The 13,534-nt window shown below is 39.7% G+C and overlaps 1 protein-coding gene across 1 annotated transcript in view; it reads right to left on the bottom strand.

Moving 5' to 3' along the window:
* WIPF2 (WAS/WASL interacting protein family, member 2) overlaps positions 1–13,534 on the bottom strand; it is a 42,565-nt gene that overhangs the window by 12,292 nt on the left and 16,739 nt on the right. The window contains exons 2-5 of the mRNA XM_006889413.1: positions 8,908–9,039; positions 4,037–4,169; positions 3,055–3,174; positions 1,770–2,426 (exon numbers count right to left, since the gene is read on the bottom strand). Coding sequence (XP_006889475.1) covers positions 1,770–2,426; positions 3,055–3,174; positions 4,037–4,169; positions 8,908–8,970 — 973 coding nt within the window. The 5' untranslated portion in view covers positions 8,971–9,039. The remainder of the gene's footprint in view (positions 1–1,769; positions 2,427–3,054; positions 3,175–4,036; positions 4,170–8,907; positions 9,040–13,534) is intronic.

The raw sequence follows: 13,534 nt of genomic DNA, 5'->3' as shown, positions 1-13,534 counted from the left end.
TCCACCTACACTTGCTTCTCTGCTTGTATGTTCTGCCTTCCCTCCTGTTACTGTGGAAGAATATTTGTATTCCCGTCTTGTGCCATTCCCTTGCCTGTGATCAAACTCCATCTTCTTTTGCCTACTCAAGGACATTAGTCAGGCAACCTGTTTCTCCTCTCTCCCAAATCAATTTTCTTCTCTAGATCATTCCATCAGCATACAAATAGGACTGGAGGACCCTCAAGCCAACATATATTCTTTGGAAGCCATTCCATTTATCTGTTCTCCTTTGAAGTAAAAACACAAGAAATTTCTACATTGCTATCTCCAATTCCTCTCCTCCTATCCCCGCTTTTCCAACTGGACTTTCCCCTTCACCTTCTTCCACTCTATTATTATTATTACTAAAAATGACTCATATGTTGCTAAGACAAAGTCATTCTCAGTCTACAGCATATGTATCTGGAGCACTGGACAAGGCTTATCACACCATCTTCCCAGAAAGACTTTCTTAATTATCTTCTAGAACATTCTCTTGGTTTTCTTCCTCTCCTCTTCATTGAAAGCACCTTCTCAATTTTCTTTGCTGGATGCTCCTCTTTTCTTTTACCTCTAACACAGAGGTTGTTCCCAGACTTCAGGTGATCTCATCTAGCACATGTAGTTTTTAATTTCATTCACATTTCTCTCTCTAGCTCTGACCTTTCCTCTGGACTTCAGAGTTTATTGGCCAAATGTCAATTCATTATCTCCTTTTCAAAGCCTCATACTTGTAGTATTACCAAGCCACCTGGTTTATTGCAATAGCATCCCAAGGGGTCTCCTTTTGTCACCCTTGCCCTTGAGCAGTGTGTTTTCATTACAGGAGCTAGTGAAATTTTAAACAAGTAAATCAAATCACTCTATTTCTCCTCTCAAAACTTCTCCATGGTTCCCGATCTCACACAGCCATTAGAGTATTTACAAAGTTCTGCAAAGTTCTCCCGTGTAGTTTTCTGACTTCCATTGCTGCAACTGTTCGTTCCCTCATTAATTGTGTTCTTTCTACAATGGCTTCCTTACCATCTCTATAATATGCCAACAATAAGCCTGTGTCAGGAAACATTTTTTGTTTTCAATGTCTGCAATAGTTATTCACCAGACAGCTGCTTAGCTCATTCTATTAATTTCTTCAGGTCTTTGCAGATTTGTCATCAATAAAGCCTTCTCTGACCTTATCCCCAATGCTAATTTAAAATATTAGTATCTCCCATCTCAGACTATTGATGTTGTTAAGTATTGTCAAGTCAGAAGTGACAGATAGCTGACCCTCTGGCAGGTTTTCAAAGGCAGCTAATCATACAGAAGGAGAATGCCCATGCTTCTCCCATGGAGCAGCTGGTGATTCAAACAGCAGGCTTTTGCAATTGCAATGCAGATTCTTACCACTAGGCCCAGAGCTCCTTGAGTTCTTACTGTATAATACATATATTACAGCATATACAGACTACCTCAGACTACCCTATTTATTTCTCTGTACTGGTAAAACATACTGCATACAATGTATTTACCTATTTTACTGGTTTGCTTGATTGTCCTTGAGAGCTAGAATTGCTTTGTCTTTTCTGTTTATTGCTGTTTTTCTAACACCTGTAGTAATAAAGCCTGACATATAAAAAGATACTTAATAGACCTTATTCTTTCCATCACTAAAGGAGAGCTTTGAGAAAAAGAGAATGAAGAAAACCATAAACCAAATTATCTGTTACAGTAACGGAAGGAAATGGAAAGTACTTCCAAGCACTTACCTGCTCCTCGGCTGGGGGGGTCTCGTGCTGGGGGAGGTGGCCGGTTACTCTGTAGAGAGGGAGAGGCTGTGGTGGGTGGAGCTGGCGCTAGGCCTCTGACAGGCCCTGGAGTCTTCCTATGCAAAGAATTGTGTCTCTGTGGCAGTTCTGGGGCTGACTCATTAGTGGGACTGGAAGGCCCATTGGGGACCCCAGGAGGCTGGCGGTAAGGCGGTGGCGGAGGAGCCAGAGACTGGCCATTTGGTCCTGTTCTGATATTCACAGGAGAAGGAGGTGGTTTTACTGGGGGTGGAGCAGGAGGTCCCTCTCGACCAGGGTGAAGCCTTTGTCCAGGTGTTGGTGGCAAAGGTTTCTCTCTGTTGTAGGTGGGGGTTTTCTTGCTATGCAAAGGCAGAGGTGTAGGGGGTGCATTAGCACGTCGCCCTGGGGGTGGCGGAGGAGGGGCAGAGGAGCTGTGCTTCATGCCGGTACTGCTGGTGCTATTGGGCCTAGAGAGGTCCGGTAAAGAGGGTCTCTGTGTCCGAGGCAGGTCTGGGAGGGAGGCTCGGTTGCTGTCTGTATCATCTTGAGGGCGGCCACTGGCTGTAGACCCTGGAGGCCTTGGGGCAGCAGCTCGAGAACTGGGAACTTGTAGAGCTGGCTTACCAGTTGGGTTTTCTATAAAGACACCAGACAAAATAGGGTCAATAGAGCTGGGCATGTGCTGGCTAGTATGCCTATCTCACCCATTTCCACAGAGCAATGTGCATCACAGCAAAGACAGCTTTTATAAAGTTCTGATCCTTAACCCAGTGTGAGAGTCAGGACTCATTAACAAATACTACTAGTGACATATGTTAAATACATTTTTGCTTAATTACTCAGCTTCTGCTTTATTTTATTCTGTAATTCCTTTCTTCCCACCTCAGTCTTAGTTTTCAGTCCCAGATGGCTCACATGAAACCAATCAGAAATGAATGCATTTGCTTAGGGGACACTGTTCTTTAAAGAAGATGGAAAATTTTGCAAATAGTAGTAGTGATGAGTGTAATTAATGTGACTGAACTATACATGTACTTGATGAAATGGCAAAATGTACAAAACAATGTTTTAAAAAGAAACTTACAAGATATAAGTTTGTATATAAATTTATACAGTCTTTGTGTATATACATATAAAATACATACGTTTGATATGTAAAAGTAATTATGTGTTTGTATCTATGTGAAAATACAAATATATACGGCTTGAGGGGGAAACAGGAAATGAATGCACTCGTAAAACATATTAAGTACTCATCTAGTACCTGGAGCATCCTTGGCTCCCACAGGTCTGAGCTTCGGCACTCCTCCTTGGAAGAGCCCTCCCTTGGGCTGCAGGGCTGCTGCTCCAGAGCCATAACCACCACTGCTGCTTCCTTTGGATTCTGGAAAACACATCATTGAGAGTTTTCATTTCATATGCTCTGAACTGGTGACTGAGTCAATTCTGAGGATCAAGTCCTTCTCTACTTGGGCTTTAACTTCCAAAACAAATCAATCTTGCTTTTTCCTTTTCCTTTAAAATAAAAAGCTAAGCCTCTCAGTTTCATATGGAAATGAAACTTCACTGTGATGAAAGAGAAAAAAAATGGAAAAAGGAGTGGGTCTTCTTTCCTTTAGGGCACAGGAAGAATGGGAATAAAGAAATATTTAGATGTGCTTCCTGGGCTTTCCTTTCCAAGTTCAAGGTGGTAAAGAAGCTAATGGCTCAGGAACAGAAATGTGAACAACACTGGCAGATACCTAGAGGGAAAGACAGTGATTAAGTACTATTAAGGTGGTTCTGACTCATAATGAATGAAATACTGTATACTCCTGAGCCATCCTCACAAACCACTGTTGTGTTTCAGCCCACTCTCATACTCACTGTGTCAATCCACCTCATTGAAGGTCTTCCTCTGTTTCACAGACCTTGTATTCTACCAAGTATTCCTGTAGCAATTATCTTGGCTTCAGCTGAGACATTCCTTAAGAATACTGGTTTCCTTACAGAACAGTTGGGAAGTGCCCCTAACAAGAACTAATTACAATAGGAGATGGGAATCTTAATCTAGAGCATGCTTGCCAAAGATCAAGAAAGAACTTAGTTTTAAGATACTTATTTAAATGAATGCCTGAGAACTAAGGAAAAGGATATCCCAACACAAAACTTTTCCACTCAGGATAAAACAACAGCCCAGCTGCAAGACTATAAATCAAACCTGGGATCCTGGTGGTTCAAGACCAGAAAATGAAGCTCAGACTCACTCTCAAGGACGGGAGCACTCCGATCGTTAATGTTGGTCACCTTCTTCAGCTTGGTCCCTTTGCAGATATCCTGTAAGAGGGCACCTCGACCACGCTGCTCCTCTCTACTCAGCTTGGGCTGCACTGTGTTTGCCTAGAGAAGAGAAAAATGTACGTTCATTCTAAATAGTCCCTTTCCATCACACACTCAAGATAAATTGTTTCAGTCAAGCTGGGTTCCATGAGAAAGATGATATAATCTCCTCCTGCATTCTGCCTGTGTAAGCTAATCAAATATACATTTGATAGAATTATAATTTTTCTTAGTTCTTTTTCTCCTGTTCTACCTTCTCCCCCCACTTTTTTTTGGCATCTAATTTGCTTTATTTTTTCCTTTTAAAGAATGAAACAGACAAAAAAAGAGACCCAGAGTAATTTAACACAAGTGTTCATAGTAGTGGTTGGTATCTTTCTGAATTACTATATTAAGTGCAAAGTTACATGCTTTTTTGTTATTGTTACTATCTGCCTGCTTTTAAGAGCTCTAGGGATGCAGTACATAGGGAGCTGCAATATTAACCCAAAAGTGGCACATCTCTGGCAGTTCAAATCCACCAACTATTTTCAGGGAGAAAAATGGGCATTCTCCTTCTGTATGATTTATGCCTCCAAAAACCCAATGGAGGGCTAGCTTTGAGTCAGTTCCAACATGACAGCAATGAATCAATTTTTGGTCTTAAGGGTTTGGGTCTCCCTCCTCGTCAGAAGCTTGATAGGGGGACTGTACTAATTCGAGTATCTATGTGTTAGTTATGTTAGATAATTTAGATGTTTTATATATGTTATCACCATTGAGACAAACATATGTTGAGTACATCTGGTAGCTCTGGTGGCACACTCTATAGCAGATGCTCTAAGCCAAAGGCTGGAACTCTCAAGTGGTTCAAATCCATGAGCAGATCTTCACAAGAAAGATGGGCAACTTCCTCCTCCATTCAACGTTTAGCCTCAGAAATCCAATGGCAATAAGTTTGAGTTTTACCACATCTCTAGTATTTTGCAAAGGACATAATTTGCATTGTTGTTGCTGCTGTTATGTGCCGTCGAGTTGCTTGCAACTCAAAGCAATGTTATGTACAACAGCCCTGAAACCTGCTCTATCCTGTGCCAACCTTACTTACTCTTTCACACCTACTCTCATTACTCCAGCCAGTGAATCAACCCATCTCCTCAAGGGTCTTCCTCTCGTGCTGTCCCTTCACCCTTCCAAAGATGATGTCCCTCTCCAAAGACTGGTCTCTCCTTGCAACATGACCAAAGTAAGTCAAACAAAGCACAACAGTTCAAAGGTAGCAATTCTCTATAATCCCTAGTCACTCTCCAGCTGTATGATGCATAGCAAGCAATTGTGAAGACTATGGCCTGGATCAGGCACACCTGAGTTTCCAGACTGATGTTATTGCTCTTCAGTACTCTGGAGAGGTCCCTGACAGCTGACTTTCCCAATGCAATTCATCTCTTGATTTCCTGGCTGCTAATACCAAGAGTGCTGATTGTGGAGCCAAGTAAACTAAAGCTGTTAAAGAATCTCAATCTCTTCACCTTCTATCATAATGCTGCCAGTTGGCCTAGTGGAGAGGATCTTTGTCAGGTCCTCCTCAGTTTCAGCAAACAAAGTTGTGTCATCTGCATAATGCAGGTTGTTGATGAGTCTTCCTCTAATCCTGATGGCACATTCCTCCTCATAAAGTCCAGCCTCCTGCATGATCTGTTCCACATACAGATTGAAAAGGTATGGAGACAGAATACATCCCTGCCGGACACCCTTCCCGATTTTGAACCATGAAGTGTCTCCTTCCTCTGTTCTGACGACTGCCTTTTGGTTCAAGTATAGGTTTCATATAAGCACAATCAAATGTTCTGGGATTCCCATTCTTCCCATAGTTTGTTGTGATCCACACAGTCAAAAGCCTTTGCATACTCAATGAAACAGACATTCATTTGGTACTCTGTGCTTTCAACCAAGATCCATCTAACATTAGCTGTAATATCGTTAGTACCATGGCCTCTTCTAAACCCAGCCTGCACCACTGGCATCTCTCTGTTGAAGTGTTACTCCAGTAGTTTTTGGGTAATTTTCAGCAGAATCTTACTTGCATGTGATTTTAATGATACTGTTTGGTAATTTCCACATTCTGTCAGGTCACCTTTCTTTGGAATGGAAACAAATATCATTCTCTTCCAGTCAATTGGCCAGGTGGCTGTCCTCCAGATTTCTTGGCAACTTATGAGTACATCCAGGGCAGTGTCTGTTTGTTTAAATATGTCAATTGGTATACTGTCTATTTCTTGAACCTTGCTTTCTACTTATCTTTATATTTTTTTCTACTACATGTTATAAATGAAACCAGTGCAAAATACGTACCTGTATTTTCTAAATTGTGTAACTAACAAACTCTAAGTCTCTACAACAAAATGAACTTCTTTACGTGTCCTTTTGACTTGGTTCTTAGGAAAATCAACTTGAGAAAATTTGCCCTGACCCTTAAGGAGTAACTTTTGCTCTAGTTTTTTACCCTAAAAGGGTTTACTATTTTTTTACCAGTTGACTGACATTTCCTAGGTAAGCTGTAAACATCTGGTAGTTTGATATATTTTGTCTAGTCCTAGGCTATAGCCTGCTATGTGACTGGATTCACCTTTAAAGGTGCAGTACATGCAGTACAAACAATGTGACTAGAGTCTATGCAAATGAAGTGATTACAGCCTATTATGCATATGAAATGACAGTGGCCTACTAACGGAACATTAATCAGTTCAGTTGGTGGTCCTAGTGGGAAGAACAGACCTTAAAAGTGATGAGAAATGTGTGTGTGTGTGTGTGTGTGTGTGTGTGTGTGTGTGTATCTCCAATCCCACAGATATTTTTTTCGATAGGCAGCAGGAGAAAGGAGAAAAGGCAAGTGAGAAAAAAACAGTAGAGAGAAGAGGCAAACAAGCCCTATAATAGCTATAACCTGTTTAAACACTGTAGTGACAGGCTTCAAGAAAGCTCAGCAGCAGAGCTTGAAGGCTACATACAGGTCCAGAAGAAGCCCTGTGACAGAGTCGGTGCTTGACAGTCAGCAAGGTCAAGGGAAGTTTACCCTACATGGGCCTGAGAGGAGGTCTACACTGCCAAAAAGAAGGGAGCACTTGCCTATATGCTTCTTTTTTTTTTTTTTAAATTTTTTTTTTTTTTTATTTTGTGTGCGTGTACCGTCAAATCAGATCTGACTGGTACAGGAGGATATTGCGCCTCCTTCTCCGGCAGAGCATCTGGTGGATTCGAACCGTGTTCCTCTGGGATTGCAGTGCAGCTTCTTGGCACTAGGCCACCAGAGCTCCCCCCTATATGCTTCTTAATCCTGATCCCAAGTTAGTCCTGATATTAGTCCTGATCCTTATTTGTATTCTATTTCTTAATGAACCACTTAACTGAGTATGGCCTGCAAGTTCAGTGTGGTCCCTGCAAACAATTACAAAACCAGAAGCAAAACTTAAGAGTGCTGTTGAGAGGAATGGCTGAATCAGAATGGGCTAAAAGCTTAGAGAGTAGAGGTCTGTCTGATCTCTACCTCACAGGAATCAACTTTGGGCTGATCCTATCATTATCTTCCCTGAGGTTAGATATTATTACTTTTACTATTTTATAGTCCCAAATAAAAGGCTATTAAGTTAATAATAACTAAGAGAGCATGTACAGGGCAGTAATCAAGATTCAAGGAGACACGCTGGGGGGAAAAGCCCACCAAAATATCACTGAACGAGAAGTCAGCCCACCTAAACTATTTTCATCTGTTACACACACCACTCTCTTTTTCTCTCTCTCTCTCCCCACTATTTTTCTAAAGTCATTTTTACTCCTGAAATGTAACACATATACACACACCACCCTCCTCATGCAACATCAGATACCACAACCCAAATATGGTTAAAATGACTGTCTCTTTGGTTCAAAAGCCATACTTATTTTTTCCTCCAATTACCTAATTTTTAAGAATTCATTCTAATATACTCCACAAACTCCTTTCTTTTATGATGGGTTGTCAGATTTGATGAATTAGGATTTAAAATGCACTCATTTAAAGGAGAGACTATCTCCCTCCCTATTTCCTACCAAGGAAGAAGGCCCCTCCCCTTTGCGGATGTAACTTTCTAATAAACCTATCTTTACTATTTTACCTTCAAAAATAAGAGAGAGAAGATGAAATTATTTCAATAACCACCAGGAATCTCCATTATTTTTCTCAAAAATGCCAGATAAAAAGATACATTTACATTTATTTAGCAAGTATTTCTAGGGGGAAACACTAGTTCCTACTGTCAAAAATCTACATTTAGTTGTTTACCAGGGAAGGAGTGTTTCTTTTACTTTTGAAAGAGAGGAGCGAACTGGGGGGTAGGGGGGGCGGTGCGGAGGGCTGGGCTGAGGAGAAGTGCAGCAATGAATGAATGGAAATCCAAAATCCCTGTAAATGCTCATTAAAATTATTAAAAAAAAATAAATAAATATACATTTAGATGGACTTAAAATAAGGTAAAACAAGTGATTATAGTTCTACGAGGACCTCCCTAGAATCAAAGCTATCTGATGAGGACACTTCATCGTACTGTGTCATTTATCTCTAAGAATAGGAGTCTTACACCTGGAAGCCTAAAATATCTATTTACAGTAAGATCAAAAACCTGGGATATCAGAAAATGAGGAATAGTAGACTCAAAATAAGAACACTAAGGACAGGAAAGTCTAGAATTTTTAACAAAAGGAGTGAAAATAAAACATAGTATGTAAGGATTACTCATCTGTTTACTCAAAAGTTTTAAGATAGCCTGGTAGAAAGACTACCTACCTGATTAAAAGTAGGAGGTGGAAGAGGGCCAGGTGGGGGTGGAGGGGGAGGAGGGATTGGCATCTTTGCCTTGCTCCCAGTTGGCACTGCTCTCTCTCCGTTTTAGTCTGCAGCTTTAGGTCACTCATATACCTGAAAATGAAATAAAAATTCATTAGGAACCACCCTAACATTCAAGACAGTGGTGCCTAGGAGACTAGGGGCCTGGATAGGACACTAGAGAGAGACAGACTAAGCATTTCATCTCTTAGCTCCACTATGATCATGGTATATGCCAGAGTTTGTAATTTTTTTTTCTGCAAAAGATTAGATGATAAACATTTTAAGCTTTGCAGGCTACATGATATCTGTTGCATATTATTCACTGTTGTTTTGTTTATTACAACCTCTTCAAAGTATAAAGACTCTTAGTTTGTAGGCTTCAGATTACTGACATCTGGTATAGTCACATTCCTGGAATTTAATCCAAGAATAAACATAATTAAAGAACCAGCCACTTATCAGGGACAGAAACATTTAACATTCAAAAACTGTATACACGGGTCATATAATCTGTAAGTGATCTTTGTACCTCTTGCTCATCTCCCCCCAATAACCTGTCTTACTTGAGAAACCTTATTTCCTATCCCTCTGAAAAATGGAACACATATTAACCAGTCATTAATAAGTAGAACTTACTCACAGATGAAAAGCTCAAGACAAAATAGAAAGCTTCACCAGTCATTTGCTTCTGAGTAAAGTGATTGATGAGATTAGGACATAGAGAAAAAAGTTCACCAGTACCACCTAACATAAAATGGAAGAGCATGTGTCTAAAGCCAAGACTAAAACAGCAAACCAATATTGCAACTCTATAGGTAGCCCTAGTTCTAAACTCCTTACAGGGGTTACCAAAGCACCTTGTGAATAAAGGAATGAAACACTTCTCTAGATATCCTGGAAATGGATATGGGAGGGGTAAAATTTCCAAAGGTTCTATAAAATCAAGAACCTTTACAAAGGAGAATTTGATCAGAATTTTGATTGTGAGGCTCTTCAAAATCTAAACCCTTAAAAAAATACCATTTGACCCAGTAATTCCACTACTGGAAATATGCCTTAAATAAATTAGAACTGCCACCCAAACAGATACATGTACACCCATGTTTATTGCTGTGTTGTTCACAATAGCAAAGAGCTGGAAACAACCCAAGTGCCCATCAACAAACAAATGGATAGAGAAGATGTGGTATATTCAAACAATAGAATACTATGCAGCACTGAAAAACAAAGAACTTATGAAATATTATACAAAATGGGTGACCCTGGAGGAATTGTGCTGAGTGAAATATCTCAGTCACAAAAGGACAAATACTACATAATGCCACTTTTATAAAACAGTACTGACATAAGGGTTGGGGGTAAACTAAGAAAAGAGGGGATAAATAATGTAAATTGCATTGAAACATATGTGGAATAGAACTGCTTAAAAGGACTATATGATTAAGGTATCATTTCCATGACAATAGTCCAGGATAAGAGCTACAGTAAACTGGATTGGAGTGGGGGTGGAGATAAAAGCGAACTGGGGGGTGGGCAGAGAGGAAAATGTGCCACAATGCATGAATGGAAATTCAAGCTCTCTATAAACTTTCATTAAAATCTTAATTTTTTTAAAAGAAGAAAATCCTAGAATAACAAAAAAAAGAAGAATATCTATAGAAAGAGGAAAAGAAGAAACAGGCTATGCACATGTTCCAAAAAACTTTAACTTGCTAAATTCATTCATCCATCCATCGTTCACTAAGTGTTTACTATGCACCACCACTTGATCCAGTAAGTGTTTATTAAATATTTACTACATGCCAAGCTGTAGCTAGAAAAGGCTATTTCTTGGAAAGGGACATCATGCTTAGAGAGGTGGAGGGTTGGCAAAGGAGAGGAAGATGAATAGACATAGTGACTGCTGCAATGGGCTCGAGTATGTCAGGAAGGATGGCACAAGATAGGACAGGGTTCAGATCTATTGTTCATGAGGTCAACTGGGTTGTACTCAACTTGACAGCAACTAATAACAACAATGTGTCAAGAAAGTCTTTGGTAAAAAACCTAAATGGTTTGCACTTGAGAACTAACGAAGTTGGTGATATGACCCCATTCAACAGCACTATGGAAGAAAGAACTGGAAACCTGCTTTCATAAATATCACAATCAGGAAAACTCTATGGGTATAGTTTCACTCTGTAACACAAAGGATGCTATGAGTCAAAATCAACAGATTAACGGATTTATGCACTAAGACACTGCTCTAAATCAATGGTCTTCTGACAAGGGTGATTTTGTCCCTCAGAAGATTATTTAACAATATCCAAAGAATATTTTTTTGCAGTGTTTACGGTTTATTTAGCACAAATAAACCATGCAAACAAGGATTCTATTAATTTCCTTCACTGCACAGTATGGCATTGGGATTGGTGACCCTAATGGTCAGCTGGACTGCTCTTTAAATGATGGTATTGCAGTCCTTGGAGGAAAGATGGTGAGCAATCTCAGAACAGTAAGTTTTGTCCCACATCAGCAGCACTTCCAACTCCTTGAAATGTAGGAATCATGTGTTTTTGTCTTCTTGTTGCTCCCATAACCAGTGCTGGACACATCAAGATCCCTGTTACCGATGCCTCTGGACTTGCACCAATCATGCTTAATTTTGACCCAATGGTACCAGATGAACCTCTTGATCTTCTTTTTGATGATCTTTGGCTCCACGTGGGATCTGAGGGCAGCCATTTATGCCAGCAGGAGATGGCTGTCACCTCCACAGACAGACACAGGAGATAGGACTAGAGACATTTTTTATTGTCACAGCTTGAGGAGTATCAGAGGCCAGAGACAGAAACCAGAGATGCTGGTAATCATCCCATAATACACAAGACAGTCAACTACAACAAAGAAATATCTGGTTCAAAGTGCTAATAATATTTAAGTTGAGTAACTTTGATCAAGCAGATGAAGAATTTTCTAAAGTCTTAGAATTTACATTCTAGTGGAAGACATAAACAAGGAAATAACTGTAATTTCAGTATCTCAGTTACTAAGAAATGGAAAAAACAAAAGCAGAGTCCATGAGTGAGGGTGAGTGTTAGATATGGCTGAAGAAGAGGGGATATAGTGAGCTCCCCAAGTACACAGCAGAGTAAATCACATGAACATTTGAGCAGGGAAGAGCACTGTGATGGAAATAATTTCAAGTGGCAAGTGAAAACGCTCTATGTATGGAAATCAGGTTGATGAGTTAGAGAACTAAAAACCTAGTAAGAGATCTACAACAAAATAAGAAAGGGGGTAGAATATAAAACCTGAGGTCTTAGGTCATCCTCTAAATCTAAAAGTAATATCTTCCATTCAATATTCTTACAAGACCTAAAGGAACTAAGAGCTTAACACCCAAAGTAAAACAGAAGTTCAATTTATCACCAAAAACCCATAGACTCTACTTGATCCCTTGACTTAAGCACAGCGGGAGACCTAGAAATTGAAGTGTTTGAGAATTAAAAATACTTGATGGCAATAAGCTTGCTTGTCTACCTGTCTTCCACTTCGCTCCTGAAAAAAAAACAAAAACAAAAAAAACCTCCCAACAATATGGGAGATAAAAGTTCAATACCATAGCGGCATAATGACGTCCAGTTCTTGGCCAAAGAATCACAACATGGAGCTGTCAAAAAGCCTCAAAGTGTCACTTTTTTCCTTTTTTAAAAAAAAAAATTATTATTAATTTTAATGAAAATTTACAAAGACTTTGGATTTCTACTCATTCATTGTTGCACCTGTCACTTTTAAGAGACAAACAGACAGCAGGGGCCAAACAGGTTTTTGTATATAGAACATGATGTCAATGCAAAGAACACACCTCCAGGGCAGACTACTGAATTCCACTACCGCATGTCTGGTTCTCAAAAATATCAAGAAATAGACCACAAAAACTTCGATGTAACCCATATTTTACCACCACCAAACCAAAAAAAGCCTTAAATAGTTGGAAAATAATCCAAAGCCTTCACATTTCAATGAAGAAGGTGTTACCTCCTTCTTGAAATTCAATCCAGTCAAACCTCTGGTGAGACAGATTTCTATCCTGTGAAGAGATGGAATTAATTAAAATTCCAAGGTTATTTGATGAAGAAAAATAAATCACTTTTCCAACCACAGGCATTTTTCATCATGGAAATCCAACTCGGAAGCAAATCTGATTGATCCAACAAGTAATAAAAAAAATTCACATTTATATAAAAAAATCGCACTCTTTAGTTAAAAAGAAAATCTTAGAATGTCTTATTCTTTACATTAGTGGTTTTTTCACTGTTACAAAGAGAACTTAAGCCTGAAAGAGAAGACAAAGGAAGCAGAAGGAAGATTAAAAACTGTATGCTAAAAAAGTTAAAAAAAAACCCCACCAACCAACTATATGATGAAATCCTGTCAAGCAAAAGATCTCTTTTAACACATTGCCGCACACTTTTTAAATTGACAACCGTGCTTAGAAACACATTTGCCGGCCAGAGACGGAGTTCCACCACCAGACCGGCCGGGAAGAGACCCAGGAAGAGCAATAGTCAGCCATCCACCGCGGAACTCCAGAGGAGCGAAG

This window comes from Elephantulus edwardii, unplaced genomic scaffold (assembly GCF_000299155.1).
Source record: "Elephantulus edwardii isolate Elephantulus edwardi_28Jun2011 unplaced genomic scaffold, EleEdw1.0 scaffold00077, whole genome shotgun sequence".
In the NCBI taxonomy this organism is placed as follows: Eukaryota; Metazoa; Chordata; class Mammalia; order Macroscelidea; family Macroscelididae; genus Elephantulus; species Elephantulus edwardii.
This window is presented reverse-complemented; position numbering and strand designations above follow the sequence as displayed.